The sequence below is a fragment of the Juglans microcarpa x Juglans regia genome, chromosome 6D, assembly GCF_004785595.1.
Source record: "Juglans microcarpa x Juglans regia isolate MS1-56 chromosome 6D, Jm3101_v1.0, whole genome shotgun sequence".
NCBI lineage: Eukaryota > Viridiplantae > Streptophyta > Magnoliopsida > Fagales > Juglandaceae > Juglans > Juglans microcarpa x Juglans regia.
In genome coordinates this window covers 26,742,689-26,769,118 of record NC_054604.1, presented here as the reverse complement: position 1 = coordinate 26,769,118, position 26,430 = coordinate 26,742,689, and the positions used below count along the sequence as shown (strand labels likewise).

The following is a 26,430-nucleotide window of genomic DNA, read 5'->3' as shown; positions in this document are numbered from 1 at the left end:
AAAGACATTTTTTAATAAAATAACCAAACACTACTCCTCATTATAATATAAAAGCATCTTACATAGGGTTGTAATTGAGTCAAACTAAGCCGGTCTTAAAGCTTGCTAAGTTCGGCTCGACTTAAAAAATTCAAGCTCTAATCCGAGTTCGGCTCAAGTTGTTTATTTTTTTATTTTTTAAATAAGATTAATAATTAATAAATTAGATAAATAAAAAATCTAATATTGAAATTGTACAATTAACAAGTAGAACCTCTATTGAATTATAAGATTTTAAAATTTTTTAAATAATTAATATCTAATTAGTTGATATTTATCCATAATAACAATATATTATATGTCTATATAAATTATTAATACATATACATAATATGATAGCATATATTTATTTTATATATGATTCTCACATATTAATATATGAAATTATTAAATTTTATCAACTAATTATTGTACAAATTATAAAATATAGTTATGAAGTATATTCAATATATAGGCATAAGTAATTAGGTTACATATTATATATTTAATTATAAAAGTGTTATGTTTATATTACTAGCTAATACATACACACACATATATATATATACATAGATGTATATATATATTTATTAATATATGAATGAGTTTTAATCGAGTTGATTCGGGCATAAATGAGCGTGCCTTAACGAGTTTTAGCCGAGTTGAGTCAAGTTTTATAAAGTATGTGTCATTTACTAACTGAGTGGGCTATCGAACAGATTGGTTCATTTATAACCCTAAATTCTTACAACAATTCTCAGAGCACTCTCAATAGTATTCCACCACTTAAAGTATATGCTGGAGGCTGGAGTTGCCCTATTGATGTGGTACTATCACTTGGTGCCACGTGACTTTCTTAAAAAAATAAAAAACATATTTAAAACAAAATAGAGTTCAAAAACACAAAAAAATGAATACTAAAATCTTAAATTCCTTCTACTATTTTTATGTTTGTATTTTTATTCTTTCATTAAGCCATGTGGCACCACATGTTGGTAACATGTCAATGGGGCAACTCTTAGCGGTATACTTCAAGCAACATAGTAGCATTTCTCATTTGGACTTTTAGAAAGAAAATATGTATTTTGCATAACCCGCTCTAACATATGCACTACCAAAAACACTTATTTTGGAAAAAACAAACGATATATTCAAATTTATTTCTAAAAATCCAGATTTATATATACCATAGTTTAGTGGCAGATTTTGATGTGCCACTCTGCCTGGCCCTCTGGACTAGCTATCCAAATATAAGGTCTTTTGAACTGTCCCACTCTTTTCTGTATACCTCCCATACTTCTTTTTCGGTAGGAACCTTTTCTTTGTACATCCAGGTCAGTAACATATACTAAGTTGATTTGGGTTAGAAAAAATAAAGAAAAAGCATATTGTCCAATCACATTGCAGGGTTGAGGTACATAGGTCAGCTACTTTAAATCAGACACTCTCATAGTCATGTGTATCTACTGGACTAGATAACCAAACCGGCTGTGACTCAGTACTGATGTTATTGTTTTTCTTTCTGGGCGAGGTACAATCCGTCAACTGTATGGTCCAATCTAATTGCAAAAGAGTAGTTAGATCCGCCGCTGGTGAAAGGAATCAAAACTGCTAAAAATCCAAATTGGAATGTAGGAAGATCTTCAATCTTGTCGGAGTCATGACAAGAAGAGAGAGAGAGAGGGGGAAATAAAGCTATTTGGTTCCCATGGTTCTGAGTTGTTTTTGTCCTCCCGTACTCTTTTCTCCTGACTAAGCAGTGGGTCAGAGGTTGCATCCTAAGCTGAGTAAGCTCTCTCCTGAGGTGGGTATGGTCAGAGAAACTTCGTACGGAAACTAGATAGTAGTTACTAGTCTCAGCCCCTGGACACCGGCGAGAACCGGTGACTATACGCTTGGGTTGGGGGCAATATATATGTGCTGCTGCTCTGCTGTTGTTGTATGTGTGTGTCTTGGTCTGTCTTGGGCAGAGTTGTTTTGTGTACAGAGAGTTGTATTCTGGGTGTGGTCGGTTGTCAGCATTGGCTAGGTTGGGTGGATGGAGGGACGAGGGGGCAGGGGTGGGGGTGCAAATGTGGTGCTAGCTTTGGCATTGTGGGTAAGTGAGAGATCATAGCTTTAAATTTTTATTTTGTTTTGAACTTTAACCCATCACACTGCCCCCTTGTCCTTAGCTTTATTCCTGGGGCTAACCTCTCTTTAAGCAAAGAATGGTTGGACTAGAGGGACAGCAAAACCCAACTGATCATGATATATACAAACCTCTTTCTCTCTCTAAGACTGCCACCAGTACAGTATTCTTTTGACACTAATACCAGTCTCTTTCCCCCATCCATCTCTCTCTCTCTCTCTCTGTGAAGAAAGGGTTGTGCCACGGGTCAACATATGGCGGGTGCCAAGCTTTAGGTAAAGAGGTTCCTACAAGATCTTCTTAAGCAAGAAAAGCATAGTCAAGGTCCAAAGCAATTCTCTCTCTCTCTCTCTCTCTCTCTCTCTCCATTAGTTGGGTTACGAAGCAATTCTTTCAAAAAAAAAAAAAAGATTTAAATAGAACTTTGCTATTTTTTTTACTTCTCTTTACTTGTGACCAATGTACATCATGTGAAAAAAGAACAGTAATAACGTGAAAACAAGAAACTCTTTTACAAAATGGAAAAGAAGAATTTTATGCATCAATTACTATTCACTTTCATAATACACACTTATAATTTTTTCATAGGTTATAGGGTGTGAGATAGTGAAAATAGTAGCTGATATGAATACTTTTTCTTTAACCCCTATTTTGATGGGAAACTCATCTCATCTTATCATTACAATTTTTTTAAATTTTTACATAAAATATAATAAATAATTCAATTTTTTTAAATATAAAAATAATAATAATATTAAAAATTAATATTTTATTCAACTTATCTAAAATCATTTTAACTCATCTCTAAATACAAATAGAGCATCACACACACCCATGAATGTGAGACGATCATGCATTCAGGGACTATAATTTCCTCATAAAAAAAGGAATCTAAACATCATTATATAATATTACTGTGTAAGATTATGGATCGATCAACAGATTTTCTTTTTCTGGGTAGGGTTCATTTCAATATTTGGGATGGATACAAATCAGCTTTCACAGATGATCATAGCCGTTTCTTGATGATTAATCCGTGCCGTGCATGTACTTGACAAGATTCTCGAGCATAATCATGAATTTTCAAAAACTCCTGAATCTCTCTTTCTTAAAGGAAAGATACAATAAAAAAAGAAAGACTAATATTTTATTAATTGCTTGAAAGACTGGAAAGAATGAAAGACACGATGGACATTAGACTACTTTTAACGTTAGGAATGTTCGGTTTTCAAGTTTATTATAATAATGTGCTTTGAAAAGTGATTATAAAGCCAATCACCGATCCTCTCTAAAGTAGATCTCTATCTCAATCCCCAAGTCTTTCCCTATTTCCAATGATAGATTGATTACTTTGATTATTATGCATGCTAGCTAAGCTTGCTGCTTGCTTGCCGCATCGGTCTTTTGATTTTCTGCTGCAGATCATTAAAACAAAAAACAAAACATATATGCATGTTAAAAGAAGAGACCATGCAGGCGGACTCACGTCTTACACAAATAAATATACGAGCTTTTACTACTCTGTGGCCGTACAACCCTACTCTTTATGTTTGCATGGAGCTGGCTGGCAGCTAGTTATTACTATATATCTACGTGTCTGTGTGTGTGTATGATCTATACATAGTCATCCCCAAAGGTAAAATCTCAGTCCCTGCAGGAGGAATATCGCGTGTGTTATGTTCGTCTTGATTTCCAAACCATAAACTAAACTATCGTGGCCCACCAAAGGGGCAATTTCAAGTACAGTCCAGAGCAGGAATAAGTTTGAATGGCCGAGAAAAGTTGGAACAAAACGTCTATTTGATTTTCTTTTTTCTTTTTTTTTTTCTCTTTTCTTTTTCCAGGTAAACTGGGATTGATCTGTAACATGAATATTCTACTGCTTTTTAAATGTTTCTTGGTAAATTGAGAGAATTTACGAAGGAAATATATAGTATCTGAAAAGAAGATCAGGGAAGCGTACCCTCTTGATGATGGACTCTGCCCCACTGAGAAAGTAATCTCTCTAGCTAGCTAGCCGGCCTTTGTCCCACGAGGAGGGAGAGATTTCCTCATTGGCTTTTATTTTCTTCAGCAGTGTGTGGAAGTAAAATATTGTATGTTTGAATGAAATATTTCTTTGGACGGAGTAGATTATATCATTGAGCAGGAGTGTATGTTGATCATGGCCATGATTAACATACATACACTACTGCTCTTGATATGTCTAATGTATTGTCTGTTTGAATGAAATGTTGTGAAAAATATCACACTCACACACAATGATAACAAGACGGACTATGAAATAAATGTGAAAATACAAGAATTAATCACTCACGCAGAACACACATTATTTAAAGTGGTTTGGTAACGTGCCTATTTTTAAAGAGTTGCAGGAAAATTTATTCCAGAGGAGATTAAAAACATACAATGAGTTATAAGAACTTTACTCTACTAACACAAATCTCAACTCTCTCTCTAGGGCTTTTTTTTCTCTCAAAATATTGCTCTACACCGTTTTTGTACCTCTTTATTCAATCTGATCCTTTATGAACATAAAACATTACATATTTATAGTGTACAATGATGGAAACCCCAATCTGAAAATTGTTCTTTGCTCGAGTAGGTGTCGAGCACATTACAAGCAAACAATCAATCCAACATTGGCTCGAGTGGTCTGTCGAGTGAGTTTTCTGTCCAATGTTCGCTCAAGCGCACCTCGAGCAAACTCACTGCCTAAATTTTGCTCGACCACATTGTCAAGCGAGAGTTGAGCGAACTCTTAGCTTGATGTATTCTCGGCTAAAAACAACCATGCTCCATAACCCAACATGAAATATTTCCTCATGGCTTCTTGATATGTTTAAAATCATGTGGGGATGATTTAAAAACCTTGTCTCAATACCATATCCATGATTAAACAACTTTAAGCATATAATTGACTAGGCTTCAAGGATTACAGAAATTGGAAGGGATATTCCCCTCTTGGCCCATTGGGTTGGGCCTGGGTAAGACACTAAAGTCCATCTCAACCTGGATTCTCCCCTCATACAGCCCATAAATTGCCAAAAGAACTTAGTCCGCAAACTGTATTAGCAGAAATGAGATATATCGTGCAGGAAACAAGTTGGGGGGGGGGGGACAAATGGGACGCGCCGTCGCTTGTAAAACCTAGCATTAAAAGATCTACGCTGGTAAGTAAACGGAGAATACAGACAACCTTCCATTCTTTGACGATGGGGACAAGAAGTGATCACGCCGATCGCCTACTATCGAGACGCCATCCGAGAAGTCACGCCGTATTAATGGCGCCACCTCAAATGCCACATTGCATTAAAGGCCATAACTTGGGCAATTGTGGATGTGACCCAAACCCCTGACACAAGATACAAGATGTTTTACAAAACCTCGTATAAAAGCCATGTTTCAGTTACGAATCACTCTCTTTGAACTCCCTAATTCTCTTAGAAGAAGTGTTGACTTTGGCATTGAAGGCTCCTTGGACCACCCATGAGCCACCTTCGTCTCTGTGATTGTAAGTAGAAAGATCTCGGCTAAGATCTTGGAGTTTTAGCCGTGGTGTACAAAACATGACATTCATAGAAATGTTAAAAGAGCTTTGTATCCCAAAAAAGAAAAGAAAAGAAATGACCTGATCAAGGCTCCATATATTAAGTACATATACATATATTTTAAAAGAACTTCCATTTAGGGCATGCTAAGCTGACTATATATAGATGAAGAACCCAATAGAAGTCTCAATAATATGTTATATTTAGCCGTTAATAATCCATTTTCTAGTAATTATAAATCATTTTTCATGATTAACTAAATTGAAACAATTACTTTTTTCGCTTAGCTAATTATTGATAATGATCAGTTACGTGTATATATATATATGTGTGCGTGTGATGTGTGTGATGATTTCAATGTTTAAGCCCACTAGCCAGAAGCCTTGAGGTCCCATGTTCCCCTATAATCTAATCTTGAAAGAAACATGGTTTCTTTTTAATCGTATTACAAGAAAAATACTTACATGTGACTAATTATTTACGATAAAAATGATTATACCTTTATATCTTGAAGTATTGCATGTTTGTGGGTATGTAGATATATAAGTCAACAGGAAAACTTCTTCTCCATCTCTCTTTCTAGTCTAATTATGATCTTGGAATGTTGTTCGTGTTGTCTGGCATCAAATGGCCGGCGTGGCCAGGTTTGACTTTGAGGGGAATTTATAATCTTTGGAAAATCATTTGCCACAAAAGTGAAGAGATTCTTATCCTAGTTGGCGGTGAAACATGACAGATCATAATGTTCAGTGCAAAGAGAGAGCGAGCGAGCTAACATATTTGTCTTAAAAGTTCACAACAGAACACATGCTATGATGTTAACATGTCTTGAAAGATCAGTTAATAAAGCTTATCTAGATAAAGGAAATTAGGATGGCACAAGTTTCAGATTCCTTTGGTAGGGAAGTTTTGCTGCTTGCATGCATATATCCATACATACTTGCCTGCAGCCACAGACCTAATTACGAGTAGTCATTGTCACGTAAGTCCGTAGTTGTCGAGAAACTGAAAACACATGAAGCCAAGCCACTTGTCAACTACTGTACCAGTACAGTACTTCATTTGCCGCTTATGTATCCTTAATTCTCGTTTCTTCTGCACAGGAATAGTTACCATCGCCATTAATCGACTTCTTACTTTTTTTTCCCACATGATCGATGTACGTACGACGTCGTTCTTTCCTCCTCGGGGGAGGAGCGTAAACCCTAAAAACAGATCAAGATGTTAATGGCAGTTGACGTTGATGCATGCATGGGAGCCATACATGGAACCAATGGGTGCTCCAAAAAGTTTGAGGATCGGTTTCTTGCATGCATGCATGTTGTACGAGGAGTCGAAGCCCCCAACCATGGTTCCAAATTCCCAATGAGCCGAATTGCATATATGGCCCAGTTATTTGTTTTTCCAATTCAATGATCGTTACTTAATTTGCTCCGTGAGGCAACAGTCCCTTTTTTTAAGCTCGAGACTGAATGGGCTTCGTACGATTATTCAGTACTGTGTTAATAGGGTCAACATCTCTTTAAAGTTTTTATTTAGATTTAAAGTGGAAGAGAGATAAATATAATAAATAAATTTTATAATATTTATTATTTTATTTAGAGTAATGCTATATATAATCTTACGTAGGGGCAAAACCAAGAAATCTGGTTTGGGGAGGCCAAGTTAAAAAAATAATTTTGAAGGGTCAAATACTAATTTTTATATAGTCTACTTTATAAAAACACATTTTAAAACTTAATTTTCATCAAATTTTGAAAATTTTGGCCCTCCAAGCCTCTTAGTAGTTCTACCCCTGGTCTTAGGGTGCACAAGTTCTGCACACTTCTTTTACTTTTTACGTGGGTCCTAGATTTACCAACTTTTTTTCAATGAGTGTGTGAGATTTGCATATCCTAAAATTAGAAGTATCATTTTTTTTCATTTAATGTTTCAAGGTAGGGCCATTCGGACCCACTCCTACAAAGTAAACCTTAATCCTATGCATCGCATCTTCGTAAGTTTCCCTACTTGGAATTGGTTAAATCTCTAACTTTTGACTAGGAGGTTTGATCCCAAACGATTGTATACACTCATGATGTGTTGAACTTTGAACTTTGAAGGGAGTGATGTCCCAAAACTAAGACCTTCACCGCTTGAGGCAACCCTTTGGGGGTTTGTTGCATGGGATATCTATACATACATGTAGTAATGATAAATGTTGCAAGACTATGTTTGTCAATTTCTCACTCGTGGAGATCTTTTCCGCATTTCAAACATGTCAACTAGAAAATGGGATGGAATAATATAAATGGAAATATAATACCATTTTGGTAAGGATCTAAAGGGTTAGGAAGCTAATTGATAAAAACCCAAACATACAATTACAGGACCAGTTTTAAACTTGTCCTAATCATGGTTGAGTGTCTACAAACAGGATTGAGGGGAGAGAACAAGCCCAGAGAGTGATTGAGAATTCTCTCAAGAGCAATGCTACGTACAGTCCTCATTTGAAGATTGCAATGCAAGTTTATATAATTTTATCTTTAAAATTTTTTAAAATTATAAAAATATCCCTCCTAAAATGATATTTTTTCTCATTTAATAAAGTATTTGTACATACAATTTTTAAGTAGGAACTGCAAATAAAATCTCTTTTCCCAATTATTACTACCATTTTATGCTATTTCAGAATTCTTCCTTTTTTTCTTCTTATTTGAGCTTTCCATTTTTACCCCTTCTACTGGGTCCCCAATTCTTGTTAGCAGATTTTTATTTTTATTTTTTTATTTTATCCAATGCTCATGTTTTCATGGTACTCTTTCTAGAAAGCGTGACTGGGCCTATCTGCGATTCTTCCTCCCTTTTGGGCCAATGTCTTTTTCTTGGGCTCTAGCCCATAAGACCCCATGTGCTACATATGCTCGTTGTAAAGCCAATTTGATTAAAGATTTTCCAAATGGTTATAATGATTTTTATTTTTTATTTTTATTTTTCTCCATATGTTTGAATACTTTTTAAGTGTATTTTTTTAAGTATTAATTTTATAAAAATTTCATAAATAAAATTTAAAAATTGATATGAATAGATGTTATTTATATTAAAAAATAAATTTATAATCAAATGCACAAATCACAATATTTTATAAAATTTATTTATGAACTAAATATATCTATTTTGCTTTTATTTTGGCTGGAAATTGAAAGGTTGGTCTCTGACTCACTAATCAACTCCTACACGTGGAAGCGAGAGGAAAAAAATACCGGCGCATTTTATCCATCGAGTAAAGAAAAAATTCTATTACGTATAATTACTTCTATATATTCTTTACGCATTCTACTAATTTAATTATCAAAATAGTTATTTTATATTAAAAAAATAATACAGTCAATCATATTAGTGAAATGTATAAAAAGTACATAAAAATGACTATACATTAAATTTTTAAAAGAAAAATGATAGGATATATCTTATAGTTTTATCAATTTTTGATCGCTAATGTATTTTTTATATATATTTTTATTTTTTTTAACAATTAAGAAAGTCAGTAATTGGTATATTTTTTAATGTTTAAAAATATTGAAAAACTATTTGAAAGAAAAAAATAGTAGAGGCACCCATCAGTAAAACAGTAAGAGTAAAACTCCGAAAACTCCATGTAATTTCTTCGGGCACAGGCATGGTAATATGATTGCATTATCCATTTCCCATGCGCCGCTTGCCATTCTCTATTGATCACTCTAAACTCTAAAGCTCAGCAACAAAGCCGAAGGCCCAGAAATTCAATCTGCTTCAGAAGTAGTAAGAAAACAAGAGGAGGAACTAAGAACACTGATACGGTTCGAAGCAGAATTTGATGGTAATCACAATGCTCCAATTGTTACTTCTCTTTTTCAGTATATTCCAATTTATTTTTCTGTAGTGCTGTAAGTTTTTATTTTTCGTTTTTCTTTCGGGTATGATGTGCTCTGGATGAGTTTCCATTTGTTGTTAGCGCATTCTCTTGTGACGAAAGGAGATGAGAAATTTTTAGGCCTTTTAGTTTTTGTTTTGAGGTCGAAACCGGTTGAGAAAATGGAAATTGGGGATCATATTTTTTCATATCTGAGTTTTTTTCTAAAATTTTCTCAAAAACAGTTGGAGTATAATTATTCGGGAGAAAAGATGCATATTAATGTCATGTGATAGAAAGTTTTCGAGCTTATGCTGCATGTTAAGGCAGCAGATTTCCCTGCCTCAGAACAACATAGTCGAAAGGAAGATTCTAGAACACTTGAGAATACTCGGGAAGAATAATTGTAAAAATTCTAGAAGGATACCTTGTAACAGAATATAGTGACCTGACTAGCTAGGCTTCACGATGGTGTGATTTGAGGATTGGATTCTGTTATGAAATTATGTTTATATATTGGTCAGCATATGTTGGAATGGAAAACAGAAAGGAAATTACTCTGTCCAAATTCAATTGAGGCTTTTTCACAAACAGTTTATCCTCACTCTATCTTTACACAATTCATTATGGTATCAAGAGCCTAAAAGACACACGTCCATTCTTTTCTCCTCTTCCTTCTCATGGAGTCACCAGAAAAACCACCTGCCCCCACTGTCAACTCTTCCATCATTAATTCAGCCACACACTTGTCACACTTAAGCTTACCATAGACAACTATCTACTATGGAAGGCTCAGATTGTACCTTTCTTAAAAGGACGCCAGCTTTTCGGTTATGTTGATGGCTTCATTCCCATGCCTGATGCTTTTCTTGATGATAATCCCAATCCAACGCACACACAATGGGTCCTGCAGGATCAATTGATTATTTCGGCCATCAATTCCTCCCTTTCAGATACTGTATTGGCCCAGGTTCTAGATTGTACAACCTCTTGTGAGGACTGGACCACTCTTCAAAGTCTCTTTGCAGCGCAATCTTCAGCACATGTGATTCACACACAATATCAGCTCGCCACTCTCAAGAAAGGCGCTGAGTCAATCTGAGTATTATAACAAAGCCAAAATACTGGCTGCTTCATTGGGTGTCGTTGGGCATTCTCTCTCAGATTTAGAATTTTCAATTTATCTACTAGCAGGACTTGTCACTGATTATGAGTCCTTGGTTACCTCCCTTACTACAAGACCTGACCCACTTTCACCTCACCAGATTTATAGCTACATTCTCAATCATGAGTCACGCCTTGCTCATCAAACTCAATCCTTACTTTTCGGCCCCACTCTTGCTGCTCACAATACCACAACCAGACCTGTTCCCTCTTTTGGCTCTCTTAATCGTGGTCGTAATTTCTCTTTCTGTGGTGGAAGCCGTCGTGGAGGTGGATAGTCCTCAAATTACTTCTCCAATCGCTTTGACTGTCGCCCAGTCTGCCAAGTATGCCACAAGCCTAGACATACCGCCCTCTCATGTTATCATCGGTTCAACTAGTTTTATCAGGCCCCTGCCCCAACTTCTCTTGCTACTAATTTTACTGCTCTTCCCCATCAACACCGTCGTCTCCTACTTGGTTATCGGACACAACAGCGACCCATCACTTTACTGCTGACTTCTCCACTCTCAACCTGGATTCTTCCCCTTATCAGGGCTCCGACCAAGTTAGCATCAGAGATGACTCTACCTTGCCAATTCACCATGACGGCTCTACCCATCTGGATTCTACCTCTGGCAATTTTCTTTTGCAAAACTTTCTTCATGTTCCTTCTATCTCTCGCAACTTACTATCCGTTCTTCAATTTTGTCTTGACAATATTGTTTTCTTTGAATTTCACTCTAATTTTTTTCTTGTGAAGGGTTTATATTCCCGGGAAGTTCTTCTTCAGGGGCCGGTTGAGAATGGACTATATGTTCTGCCTCCGTTTGCTGCTTCAACGACTTCTCTCTCCTCACCTTCTCCTCAAGCTTTTCTAGGTGCACGGACTTCTGCTCAACTCTGGCACTCCAGGTTGGGCCATCCTTCTCCTCTTCACCGTTTTCAGCTTCCTACCACTTCAAGTGTTGCTCTCTCTCCTTGTTCTGCCTGCTCCCAAGCTAAAGCCCATGCTCTGCCGCATCCTCCTTCTCCTTCTCGATCTCAAAGGCCTTTTGAGCTTCTATTTCGCGATGTATGGGGTCCGACACCAATTATCTCTACCAATGGCTGTCGGTTTTATCTTTCAAGTGTAGATGACTTTTTCAAATACATTTGGTTATTTCCTATGCAATCTAAGTCGAATGTTTCCTCTTTAATTCTTGCATTTCTTTGTTTTGTTAGCAATACGTTTTCTGCAAATGTTGTTTCGGTTCAGTCTGATTGGGGAGGGGAATTTCGCCCTCTCCATGCAGTATTTCAATCCTGTGGAATTTCTCACTGCATCACCTGTCCCTACTCCCATCAACAAAATAACAGTGTTGAACGTCGCCACAGACACATTGTAGAAACTGGTCTCTCCCTCTTATCTCATGCCTCTGTACCTCAAAAGTATTGGGCCGAAGCCCTTCAAACCGCCACTTTTCTTATTAATCGAATGCCCACCCCAGTTCTTCATAATATGTCTCCTTTTGAGGCCTTGATGGGTCGATACCCTGATTATTCATTTTTACACGTTTTTGGGTTTGCTTGCTGGCCCAACTTAAGGCCCTTTAATCGCCACAAATTAGATTACCGCTCCAAGCTATGTGTCTTCATGGGCAATAGCCCAGGTCATAAGGGTTATCTTTGCTTACATCTCCTTTCGGGTCGGACCTACATTTCACGGGATGTCACATTTAATGATCCAGTCTTTCCCTTTGCACCGAAGCCCAGTTCAATATGTCCCTCTCATTCTTCATCTCTGGGCTCCTCTTCTTGTGGGCCATTATCTATTTCTTTACTCCCTACTTCAGCCACTCTTGCATCGCCCACTTCTTTTAATAACCCAGCACATATCACAGGCCCATCTCCGCCCATTGGCCCATCATAGCCCACAGCCACATTTCAGCCCCACATATCGTCTAGGTCATCTTCTTCCTTATTCTCTTCTCTTATTCGATCCACTCCCTTGATCTCTCACCTACGTCTTCTCCCACAGAATTGCCTCACTCCAATCCCTTACCTCCCACGTTGCCACTGACCACTCATCTGATGGTCACTCGCTCTCAGTCTAATATCCACTGTCCTCGTCTTCGTACCGATGGTACTATTCCATGGCCGCTTCCTAATCCGTCTCTCTCACTTACTGTTTCCACTCCCAAAATGTCCTCTCTGCCTCTCTTTGTACCTGAAGAGCCCTCCTCTTCTTCCGAAGCATCCAAATACCCTGAGTGGCATTCAGCCATGAACACCGAATACAAAGCTCTTTGTTCAGCCTGAATGTTTTGGGTTCCAAATGGATTCTCAAAACAAAGCGTTGAGCTGATGGAACTCTTGAGCACTGCAAGGCATGCCTTGTGGGCAATGCTTCTCATCAACAGCCTGGCCTCGATTACAATGAAACATTTAGCCCAGTTGTTAAACCTGTCACCATTCGGCTTCTTCATTCCATTGCCGTTACCTCCAATTGGCCACTTCATCAGCTGGATATACAAAATACCTTCTTACACGGGGACCTTAAGGAAGCAATTTACATGAAACAACCACCCGGGTTCGTGAATCCAAACTTTCCATATCATGTCTGTAAGTTAAAAAAATCTATCTATGGTTTGAAGCAGGCTCCTCGGGCCTGGTTTTGGACACAGTCATGGTTTTGGAAGATAGATGCCTGGGAATAAACTAGAGGGTAAACTTTGAACTAATCTCTGCAAGATTGGATTAACGATTGAGGGTGTCGTTGTTGCTGCATATGCCTTTATATGACGGCTTCTTATAGAAGATTGTAAGGCTCTTGTTGAGAGGAAGGACTTCAAGCTGAGCCAGTAAATGTTTACATTTATGCAGACGGGCGGAAACTAATGCAAATTCTGTGTATTTATGTATGTGGCTATATATGTATGAACATTCAATAAATTTTAGGATGATTTCAGGGCACTGTTTGATTTTGTTCTCTTTCCTGAACTTGTTGATCTAAACTTTTTTTTAATCTATTCTACTTGTTGATATATGAGTCGGTACTCAGTAGCATTTTCCAGTGGATCAGCATCATACTGTAACAATTTTGTATTTATAGGAATAGGATATTGGGAGGCTTTGCTCCAATCATTTTTGCACAATCCCGTATGTCTGTGATGTACATGTATTGAGATTATTCCTTCATTGATGAACATGAGTGCCTAAGAAAAAACTTAAGGGCCTAAGGTCTTTCATTGCAAAGGTTTGCTTTAAACATGAAACACGACAAGTGATTTTGCAAACAAGCTTTTACCAGTGACTATAATGTCCTCAACATAAATCAAGAAAAAGGTAAACTCTTGATCTATGAAAGATGAAAAGGAAGTAGTCAACCTTAGACTTGATGAACCTGAGACTAAGAAGTGTAGTAGCAGCTTATTGAACCAAGCTCTAGGGGCCTGCTGAAGCCCATAGATTGCCTTCAGAAGCTTAGAAATGTGACCAGGGAAATCAAACTTGGGGGTTTTTCCTTATAACCACCCCCCTCTCTCTCTCTCCCATTTTTTGATATTTTCCAATTATAGGTGTTGTAGTCTTCGTAGAAAGTCTGGGAAATGATGCATATTTGTATTTTATTATTAGATAGCTTGCCACTTGCAAAACTCTACTTGGGAACTTTTTGCTGGTTATGCTCTGGATGCTTATATAGACTTCCATTTTTCTATTTAGCATGTGCATTAGGCATGAATATCCTTTTGAGTGATTTTCTGTTCTTTTCCATTGAGGAGTGTATAAGAAAGATTTCAGCATCATTTTTCTTTTCCATGTGAGGGGATCATACAATTTCTTTCTCCTTTAGTTATTTTTCTACATGATTCTATATATCTTATAGTAACCAAATAATTACTTCAGATGATTGAGTAATGGTGTAGAAATGGTCTTACACTAATGTCAGTATGTCATGTTTGAGGTGCATTGTCAAATAAAAGTTTTTTTTCTTTCAATAATTTTTTTAATCATTTCTGCCTGTCATCTTCACTCTCAGGTAAAATGATTATAAAAGGTGTGTTCAGGAGATATGAAAGATGGAATCCTGTACATCCAACATTTGGAGCCTTCTGGGGCATGGGAATAGGTATTGGTTGTGGTGTTGGATGGGGTCCTGGTTTTGGCCCTGAGGTAGTTGGTTATGTTGGAGCTGGCTGTGGTGTTGGATTCAACGTGGGCATCACTCTGGCTGGTTTTGGAATCGGTCTACCTGCAAATTACCTCTTTGAAGTTCCTTACAATGGTATACTATTTGTTGGAAACCAAGCCATTTCACATGCTACATTTTGTATTAGTTGCTCTGCAAAAATATATTCGCGCTACTTTTATGCATTTTAGTAAACCTAAATTCTTCAAGACTAATATGAATTGATTCATATAATTATGCATGTACGCGTTGTTGATTTGTATGTTTGTATGTGTCTGTCTCAGTTAAGGATTAGTCTTGAATGCCAAAGCTTGATGACTGCATTCTTTTTCCAGCTATCATGGCTACAACAAGTGGTGCATCAGAGTTAGCCCATTCAAGTGGCCTTCTTTCCATCAAACATGTTGCAGGAGATGGCTGGAATAATATTGCACCTCACATCTCTAGTTTACAAACAGAAGCCTGTAGAAGATTGTCAAGCTTTAAGAAGAAACGTTTTTCAGACAAAGAGATCGACTTATTTGGATGGAAGAGTGTGATGCCCGTCCCTAATATGTCTCTGCTGGGAAGTTTAGGAATGTTTGGCCATCGCTTCTTTGACCATTGGAAAGGTAAGCAAAAAAATACCTCTGGCCTTGTTAGTAGTTGTGAAAAATGTTGATGATAATTTCTTCTGTAATTGACCCACTCGTGAGTAGTCCAAGTGATAAGGGTGAACTTGTGTGCACGAGCCCCATGTAACAGGTTCGATTCTCCTTGGGATCAAATTGTGATTTAAGTGGGAGGCCATGGCGGTGGGTTGTTGTGCTAGTCTCCCCGGGGATTTAAGTTCCATGGATGAGTCCTAAGGGCCCTGCTGTGGGGTGGTTCTCCCGTCATAAAAAAAATGATAATTTCTTTTGTAGCTGGAGCTATTGCCTCTATTTCGTTTTATTTGAATCCTTATATGATTCTTATATCTTTTTCTTGGTTTTTTTTTTTTTTTTTTGGGGGGGGGGGGGGGGGGGGGGGGGGGGGAGGCGTTGTTCGCCTTCCACTCTTTTCAAAGTTAGTTTTTCTATAATGCTGCATACTATTTATGTGATATATGCATCTTTGTTGTGCTAATTTGCTTTAATCCTAGGGTTTGACTCAAGTGGTAAAGGCCCTGGTCTTGGTGGTATGCTCCCTCCAGGTCTAAGGTTCAAATCCTTGTGGGTGCAAATAATTTCTATGGGCCATCGGACTGGGGGAACTTCCTCTTGAATTACCTGAGGTGTACTGGCGGAAAACTCCTTGCCAAGGGCCTGTGCATCCTCGGGATTAGTCGGCACTTTGTCCTCGGACACTCTGTGCCAATAAAAAAAAAAAAAAATTGCTTGCTTGCATTTGTTAATAATATCAAACCAATTTGAAATTCTGGAAGCTAGTTGGAGATGATTTCACTAGTTTTTATAGGGTCATAAATCACCATAATAGTTTTGAATGAGCCAAGAGAAGGAAACAAAATTAGGTAGTTGTGCCCTTATTTTGCTAACTTCAGGATCTTCATTAATGAGTTTTCATGCCTCATTTAGATGACATATTTGAGCAGTAAAGTGATTTGAAGAGTTAACATCTTAAAGTAGTTTGTTTGGCAGCTCTTATCTTTCACTCCATTGTAATTTTGCCTGGAGTGTGAGTAAAGCTATGCCTGGCAATTGAATTAGGAAGGTAGGAGTCCTCTAGTCAAAATAATTGTTTTCGGACTCTGAAGAAATGCTAAACTTGTTGCACAGTATAAAATTGACTTAATGACCAAAAATAATGACACCCTCAATTATCTTTTTAGCAAAGTAGGTCCCAACTGGGTCCCATAGTATCATTATTGTTCCGGTTAAAAGATAATGTTTGTTTTTTAACCAGGACTCACTAGTTTTACATAAACCTTCCCGAACGCCACCTTGTATATTCATCAATTATGGGTTCGGATGCATGAATCTTACACAGTTTTTTTGCATTTTTTTGGCTTAATTTTGTTTCATTTTTGTTTTTCATGAATAAAGGCTTAAATTATGTTGCCTTTGTAATATGGATCCCATGCTTGTAACGCATTGAATACAGTGTGTCTATGCAGTTCAAAGATACTGCTGGTTTAGAAGATTTTATATGATAGTGCACATTTTTTTGTACTAGTGATTTCATCTCTCTTTGGACTTTCATGTTTCTTACGTTGGTTGATCAAGGAAACTGAAACAAAGTACTAAAATGTGCATCCCTCACTTTCAGGTTTGAAAGATGATTAACGCCTTGCAGACCTCCAAGTCATGTAGGTTATATTTTATGAAATTTGTTAGCATTCTGCAACTGCCATCGTTTTGAATTAAGGTGTATGTTGGATGCAATACTGAAACGTGCTTTTCTTTTGTTTCTTTCAGTATAATCTTTTTTCAGTCGTACTTTTGGATTCTTCTCTCCAGAGGTAGAAAAGGGATGAAAAACATTGTTTCATTGTCATCCCCAAGATACAATTCTCATGCTCTAGATTTGCCTTTGACAACATAAACTGTTCAAAATCATTGGAAGTTCCCTTATTTCTTAGAAGCAAGTAGGAAATGAGAAATGGGAAGGAACAAGAAATCTGTCGCATGCTTTTTGCCTCTTGGCTTTGGGTTGCATGATATCATCAGTCAGGAGCTTGAGACAAAAGAATAATGAAAGTCATGTTTACAATCATCTGTATCTATTTAGATGAACTGAGCTTGGATTCTTGCCGAGCAGGTATGTCGACGGAGCCAGCATGTCGGTAATTCTGTTTCAAAAGAGTTTGGGGGTAGGGATTTAAAGCCTTCATTTAGAAGGAATAATACATTGTTCGAAGTGCCATGTCAGTGATTTGGAACTTGAGTGAGCCATGAACTATCTGTGCTTTATTATAATCTAAATTAGATTTGTTTGAGAGATATAAACATATTTGGTCTTATTTTGATTATTTTCAACTACTTTCTTTTTTTTATTTAAATTAATGTTTATGGACGAACACTGTAAAAGGAGAATTGGGGAATCTGTGAGGTTTGAGGAACTGGTCTGGGTGGAAAGCAGATGGTGGGAATGTATTCATTAAGACACTGCCCGAGGGTTTTATTTGCTTTCGGCGTCTCTTTACGGGAATACAGTAGTAGATCCTTCCGGAGCACTTTTATTGGATTAATTAAAAGTTAAATCTATTGAGTATTTAATTATTAGAGAGTAAAATATACTCACAATGAATTAATATATTTGAAATTTAACTACAGTGACTTTTAAAATTTTTTTCAAATTTGAAGGTTACTGTACATACATCAAATACATATTTTACTAATTATTTCTCTCAATTTCTTTCTATCACATATTTTATTGGTATATTAATTTGAGTGAGTGATATATTAATTTAAAAAGAATATGATTATTAATTAATATATAATAGGTAGAATAGTAAAATATGATAAAATAAAATAAATTAATAATTAAAAAATTAAATATTTTTGAAATTATTAGTTATTCATTACTATATAATAAATAAATGTATAATTTAATATGAAGATTTGATGTGAATAACTAAAATCAAATTCATTTTATATTATTTTATTGTTATATAATGAAAAAATAACTATTTTAATGTGGAGATTTATATGAATGAAATAATTAAAAGTCAAATTTTTTTTACATTCATAAAAAATGCCTTTTAATTTTGACTAATCCTATGAGAGTTCTTGAAGGGTAAGAAAATATAGAGAAATAGCTATCCATTCACCTGGACTAATAACAGACAGGGTAATGCGCTTATAAGAGAAAGATTAGATCGTACCATTGCAAATCAAGAATGGAGACTTCTCTTTTCAGATGCAACACTACAGCACTTAGCATCATCAGCATCAGATCATCATCCTATCTTATTGCATACCACGGCTAATTTTCGCCTGGCTCCCTCTTTCAAGTTTGAAGAATTCTGGACTCGCGAGCTATTGAGTCACCAAATAATAGGTGAAGCATGGAGTAAACCTCATTTAGGTAATCCGTCTTACATTCTATGTAAGAAAATCAAGTCCACCAAAGAAGCTCTCAAACTTTGGAACAAAAGTCACTTTGGAAAGATCAATCACAATATCCATCAGATTGAAAGTGAACTTCTTGAGGTACAAGGCAATCTTATGACCCCTATCAATCAAGAAAAAGAAAGATTTCTGCAAAATAGACTTCACAAGCAAAGAGAGTATGAAGAAATCTTATGGAGACAAAAATCTAGACTCACTTGGCTAACTTCAACGGATCTCAACACCAAGTTTTATCACTTGACAACAACTATCAGAAGAAGAAGGAATGCTATAGAGTCAATCAAACTGGGACCAGGTATTTGGTCTATGGACCCTCTTGAGATAGAAACTGCTTTTATAAATCATTTCAGTTCTATATATTCCTCTTCAAATCCAATCATTCCGGATCTACTGGATAATCTATTTGATAAGCAAATCTCGGACATAGAGAATGATTCTCTAACTGTTATACCAGAAGAAAAGGAAATTTTAGAAGCTCTAAAACAGATTCCCAGTAACAAAGCTCCAGGGCCTGATGGAATGACGGCCCTCTTTTACAAGCACTACTGGATTATTGTTAAGAAAGAAGTCATACTAGCAGTGCAGAATTTCTTCACTAGTGGCCACCTTCTAAAGCAGATCAATCATACCAACATTGCTCTTATCCCAAAGATATCTAGTCCAAATACTCCAAGCCAATATAGACCCATTAGCCTCACAAATGTCATCTACAAGATTATAACCAAAATAATGGCCAATCGTCTAAAATGTCTGCTCCCTAAAATTATCTCCCCTCTCCAAACAGCATTTGTCCCTGGTAGAAACATCAAGGAAAATACAATCATAGCTCATGAGCTATTTCATCATCTCAAAAGAAAAACTGGGAACAAAGGATTGATGGCAATCAAACTAGACATGGAAAAGGCTTTTGACCAAGTGGAATGGGAATTTCTCTTTGTAGTGATGAAGAATCTGGGTTTCAATTCAAAATGGATAAACTTGATAAAGGAGTGCATAACAACAGTGTCTTTTTCCATCCTCATTAATGGCTCGCCAAGAGGTTTCTTCAAATCTCAAAGAGGTATAAGGCAAGGTGATCCAATTTCTCCATTTCTCTTTATATTGGTCACTGAAGCACTATCTAGAATGTTATTAAAGGCGGAAGCTCAACAGAAACTGGAAGGGGTACAAATCAGCAGAAATAGTCCAACAGTGTCTCATTTACTATTTGCTGACGATACAATAATCTTTTCAAAAGCAACAACAAAAAATGCACAAAGCATTTCAGAATGTCTTGCAAAATATCAAAGTTGGTCTAGACAAAGGATAAATCTGAGCAAATCTTCAATGTTTATCACAAGGAATACAAGCCAAACAGCAAAAGCTTCTATTTCCCATTGGCTACCTTATAAAACTGCATCGGCAAGAATGAAATATCTGGGCTTGCCAACCTCATTCAACAGAAGGAAAAAAGAAAATTACAGTGACATGTTGACCAATGTGGGGAAAAAATTGGAAGGCTGGAAATCAAAGCTACTGGCCCAAGCAGGAAGAACTATGCTAATCAAATCTGTAGTAAGCTCAATTCCATCTTATCATATGAGCTCATTTCAACTGCCAAAATCAGTCTGCAGATCACTTGATACAGCTTTCAAAAACTTCTGGTGGGGATTCTCAGAAGACAAAATTCATAATATGACATTAAAATCCTGGAAGTCTATCTGCTTACCGAAAAAAGAAGGTGGTCTAGGTATCAGATTAATGGAGAAGATAAATCAAGCAATGTTAGCAAAAACATGATGGGAACTAGGTGAGCCAAGAAATGGTTTGTGGCACTCAATTCTAACTGCCAAATACCTAAAGAATACTACTTTCTGGGAGACAGAGCAAAAGTCAACTGATTCATGCATGTGGAAGGGAATACTCAGAACAAAGAATTTGCTAAATAAAGGTCGTTGTTTTCAAATCCAAAGTGGAGAATCAGTAAACATTTGGTCAGATCCATGGGTTCCTTCTCTGAATAACTTCAAACCACAACAAATACAAGGTATGTCCCTAGATTACCCAAATATTACTGTCTCAGATCTTATTATCAATAATCCTAGGAGTTGGGATGTTCCAAAAATGCAAACTCTCTTTGATCAAGAAAGCATCTCAGAAATACAAAAAATACCCCTCTCAGCTAGATCAATGGAACAAGACAAAATTGTTTGGATACTAAACCACAATGGAAAATACTCTGTTAAGACAGCTTATCAGGCAACATTAAGTAGTCATGTTTCGGATCAACATGACAACTTAATATCACTCTTTAAACCAATGTGGAGCTTAAAAATTCATGATCGACATAAATTACTGATCTGGAAATTACTTTGGAATATTCTTCCTACTAAATCAAGAATAGGTGATTTCGTTCCTCATCAAGAATCAGAAGAATGCCCACTCTGCAATCAAGACAAAGAGACTCTAAAGCATATTTTCATAGATTGTCCCGTCATCAGAATTTTGTGGCAACAAAGCAGTTGGCCTCTAAATCTTGCAAGCTTGCCTATTAACTCTATTGCAGACTGGATCAGAATGATCATCTACCCAGAAAAAGAGTTGGGACTCCGAATAGAAGAAAAGCATCATTTTCAGTTATTTGCGGTTATAATTCTAGATTTTATTTGGAGGAAAAGAAATGACATAGTCCACAATCACACCTCTTTGTCACTGGAAGAAGCAAATATCCAGTTGAGACACATCTATGAAGAATATAAAGATGCATGGAAAGAAAAACAGAGTCAACAAAGCAAAGAAGAAGAATGGAAGCCTCCTCCTCCAAATTATCTAAGCTTCTCATTTGATGCAGCAGTACGAGACCAATACTCAGTTGTCTCAGTAATACAAAGAAATCATAGTGGAGAGATTTTGGGGATAATAACAGATAAGGTACAAACAAATATCTCTCTAGTGGCAGAAGCATTGGCAGCACTGCTAGCATCCAAAATGGCTTCTACCCAGAATCTAACAATTATAGAAGGGGATGCTCAATCGGTATTCACATCTATAGAGAATCCAGATTCCACTCCTTTTTGGAACATCTCAACCATCATTGGGGACATACTGCAAAACTCTCGACATCATCAAGACTGGAGATTTACTAAAATTCATCGATCTCAAAATCGATGTGCGCACTCAGTGCGCAATGGGCAGCTACCAATCATGTTTTTGGAAGCCTACCTATAGATAATATTCCTAGTTGCTTTTTGTATATTGATAGTGGAAAGGATCCACCTTGAACTTTTATATTTCTTTATATATCTATAAAATGCTTGATTAGAAAAAAAAAAGAGATGCTTATTCGAAGAGTTCTTCTACAGTTACCGAAGATTTCTCCCAAATATAGTTACCGACTAACGTGTCATGCCATGTGGCATATCACGTAATTTATTTAATATTAAAAAATAATAATAATTTATTTAATATTAAAAAAAAGAAAAAAGAAAAACGTGATTTGATTTGAGATGATCCCAAAACCCATATTGTAGATGACGCCAAACCCAACTAACAGAATCCCTCTCCCTCTCCCTCTCTCTCTCCCTCTGTTCAGCACCGACCTCCACTCTGCGCAGTAGCAGCCCTCAATTTCCGGCGTCATCTTGCAGCTCCCCTCCATCCGACCGCGCTTCCCCAAGAATCCAAACGGTAAATAACATTCCTTCCCTCTTGTGGTCGCTCTAAGAAGTTATTATCAAACATATTGGGTAGAATATTAAAGATAAAGATTTACGGAACCAAACCACGGCGTGGGGCTAAGGGCTTTTCTTTTCAAATGAACTTTTGAAGATGTTGCTTTTTGCATTTGAACTAGCTCCTTTAGTAAGCTTACTCTGGGTTCCATCGCTAGAAGGGGTCCCCCATATTTATTAATTACATAAAAAAAAAGGATTTCTTTCTTTGGAAATTGTTGTTAGAAGTATTCTTTGATAAATATTGCCCCCATCTAATATTGCATCTGGAATTTACCCCCATCTAATATTGCATTTTTTTGAGATAGAATTTCTTCATCTCTCAACTCTTTTAATACGAGCTCTTTGTATTTTCAACAATTAATTTTGATTTTTTTTTTGGAGATAGAGAAATTGTCATTCTTGAAGAGTAAAAATTATAAAAATATAATTGCATTTTACACATGTCATCTCCCCAAGTATTTATTAACTACATAAAAAAACATGGATTTTGGAAATTGTTGTTAGAACTTAGAAGTACTCTTTGATAAATATATTTATTTGATATCTCTCGGGTAACATGGTATAAAGGTAACTCCAGGAGAGATTTAAGCTCTTCATGGTTCAACTCATGTGGTGTAATAAAATCATTTGGTGGAACTTTGCAACCATCTGAGTTGGGATGTTCATTAATTTTTCTGATTTTTATTGCCAATACAACCTCATTTACAATCATGAAAGTTCATAAGCATTTGATATGAATCTTTGAAACTGCATGTACGAGAATATGAGCATGTGATAATGTAGCATCACACCTGCGTCGATCATCCAGTTGATCATTTATGGGTGAAATGCTGCTGGTGGTCTTAATCATCTTAATCATTGCAAATATATAGTGCATTCTTCGCAATGATTTTTTTTTTTTTTTTAACATTACCGAAATTCTTCCATGTAAAAATTTAAATGAGTTGTAATGATTGCTTGGTTTTGTCTATGCATACTATTGTTAGGCCTTGAAAAAGATGGTCCAATACGGCTAAATTTGCAATTTCAAATTCAGATTTTTTTTTAATTTTTAATTGAATCTGGTTGCAATATCAAACCCATAATTTTTTTTAAAATCTTGCATTTTCTTGGATAATTTAAAGGTTGGATTTGCAATGGATTCTGACACGGGACATGCAGAAAATGAGGGTGATGAGGTAGGACATGCAAATTATGAGGGTGATGAGGTAGGACATGCAAATTATGAGAGTGATGAGATAGGATGTGTAGATGATGAGTACAATGAGGTGGTACATGCAGATAATGAGTGTGATGAAACCATTGAAGAGCTAAAGGTTGGAATGAAATTTTTTTCGATAGAAGAAGTTTGGTCTTACTATAAAAAATATGGTAAGCAGAAGGAGTTTGGGGTGTGTAAAAGGAATTCTAAACAAGGAGATGATGGGAATGTCAGATGGCTTAGATTCGTATGTGCGCGACAAGGCGCATCAAATAGTAAGGCTGCCAATATTCTCAAGTCAAGACAAACAGAGAAGATAAGATGTATGGCTAGGATTAATGCTACAATGAATGGCGAAGATGGATATACCCTATTTAAAGTAAAGTTAGAATACACACACATTTGTAGTCCTGGAAAGGCAAGACATATGAGATGTTTTAAGAAGGTTGATGCTCGTGTGGCTAAGAGGCTCGAAATAAATGATGAGGCAGTACGAATGTCTAAAAATTTCAAGGTTGTGGTTGTTGAGGCAGGGGTTACGAGAATGTGTCATTCGGGGAGAATGAGTGTTGAAATTACATTGACAAAGCATGACAAGTTCGCCTTGGAGTTGGAGGTGTTGAAGCTTTATGTAAGTATTTTCAAGATATGCAAAAAAGAAATATGGATTTCTACTACCAGATAAACGTGGACCATGAGATGTGGTTAAAGAATGTATTTTGGACAAATGCCCGAAGTAGAGCTGCATATCCTCTAGAGAAGCAGTTTCAAAAAACATACACAATTGCAAAATTCAAATAAGTACAAGAGGAATTGCGGGGATTTTTATATTTGACTACCTCGTTATTGGGATGTGAGGGTGGTAGATATGAGTTCGTAGTTGCTAATGAAGTTCATGTGTATGATAACTTATTAAAATGTGCAAACTACATTGCCAAAGTTAATGAAGATCCCCTTGATGTTAAATGCAGTTGTAATTTGTTTGAGTTGAGGGATATATTATGCAGACATGCTCTTCGTATCTTGACTCAGCTAGGCAAGCATACAGTTCCATCAAAATACATTTTAGATCGGTGGAGGAAGAATGTAAAAAGAAAATACACTTTCATCAAAAGTAGTTATGACACAAGTAGCAACCACGATGCCCGAAGGTACGATATGATCCAAAATTGCTTCTATGAACTGTGTTCCAATGCTTCAAAGGCCGAGAGTGGTTGTGTGAAATTGATTAGCTAGCTAGAACAGTTGAAGTTAGAGTACCTTGGGATCACCGATCATGATACTACCAACACAGTTGATCCAGTGGCTTCCATGGAGGACACGGCGGGTAGAGTTTTGAGTCCATTGGTAGTTCGGAGTAAGAGAAAACCGCCATCTAGAAGAAAAGTGCACCCCATTGAGAAAAGTCTTAAGAAACCAAGCACGAGAAGGAGATTGCACCATGGCGAAGTTGAGGTTTCTTTTTATTAATGTTGTATACAACAAATATTTAACAAATTCTTATATATTTTTTTTAAATAGAAATTATTATATTTCTTCCAATGCACAGCGAAGTAGTCCCTTACCAAATGAATGCAATGTGAGCGGCACACAGACTGAAACTCCTCAAACTTAGGTACTCTTTTTGTTGTTTATGATTATTACATTTTGTATTGATCATTGTTCGGGTTAAATGGATATAGGATCAACAAAGTCAAGTTGAGATACATGCTCCAGCTTTTTTTACTACTCCTTCAACTGCTACGGATTATTTTGGTGATGGATGGATTGCTACTTCCTCACAGGTACTTCAAACTACATTATTATTTTAATAGATTTTTTAGTGTATTGGTTTTTTTGACATTTTTTTTAATGCCACTCACAGGACACACCCGATCAAGTATATAACACAGATTATTATGGTATTAGACCGATTGCTCCATCCTCACAGGCATTTTAAACTACATTATGGTACTAACATATTTTTAGTGTGTTGGTTCTTTTAACATTTTTTTTATACCACTCACAGTACACACCTAATCAAGTATATGCTACAAATTATTTTGGTATTGGACGGGCTGCTTCTTCCTCACAGGTATTTTAAACGACATTATGGTTTAGGGGCATATTTTTAGTGTGTTGGCTCTTTCAACATATTTTTTTTTTATGTCACTCATAGTGCACACTTGATCAAGTATACACAACGGAGGCTCTTCATATTAGACCAACTGCTCCTTCAATGAATTCTTATTTGTGGAGATAACATTATTTGGTGGAGATGACATATTTTTTGATCGAGATGACATATTTTTTGATCGAGATGACATATTTTTTTGTGGATATGACATGTGGCTATTGTAAATTCCAGTCATTGTGGCCATGACTTTTTCTGTAATACATTTTTTAGTGGAGATGACCTGTGGCTATTGTAAGTTCCAGACATTGTAGCTATGACTTTTTCTGTAATACATTTTTTGGTGGAGATGACCTGTGGCTATTGTAAATTCCAGACATTGTGGCCATAACTTTTTCTGTAATACATATTTATTAGATGACATTTTTTTGGCGGAGATGACATGTGGCTATTGTAAATTACAGGA

At 36.4% G+C, this 26,430-nt stretch overlaps 1 protein-coding gene across 10 annotated transcripts; it reads left to right on the top strand.

The window, feature by feature from the left end:
* Positions 1 to 9,333: 9,333 nt before the first annotated feature.
* LOC121235041 (cadmium-induced protein AS8-like) lies at positions 9,334 to 17,808 on the top strand. 10 transcript variants are annotated; one of them, XM_041131252.1, is made up of 6 exons: positions 9,336 to 9,538; positions 13,374 to 13,421; positions 14,736 to 14,981; positions 15,221 to 15,496; positions 17,108 to 17,172; positions 17,595 to 17,808. In XM_041131252.1, exons 2-5 carry the CDS (start codon positions 13,400 to 13,402, stop codon positions 17,143 to 17,145), a joined length of 582 nt encoding a protein of 193 aa, XP_040987186.1. In that variant the 5' UTR covers positions 9,336 to 9,538; positions 13,374 to 13,399; the 3' UTR covers positions 17,146 to 17,172; positions 17,595 to 17,808. The 10 variants fall into 10 exon arrangements, with proteins under 10 accessions (XP_040987182.1, XP_040987186.1, XP_040987185.1 ...); XM_041131251.1 differs by lacking the exon at positions 17,595 to 17,808 and adding an exon at positions 17,456 to 17,489; XM_041131250.1 differs by lacking the exon at positions 17,595 to 17,808 and adding an exon at positions 17,298 to 17,489.
* The last annotated feature ends 8,622 nt before the right edge of the window (positions 17,809 to 26,430 follow it).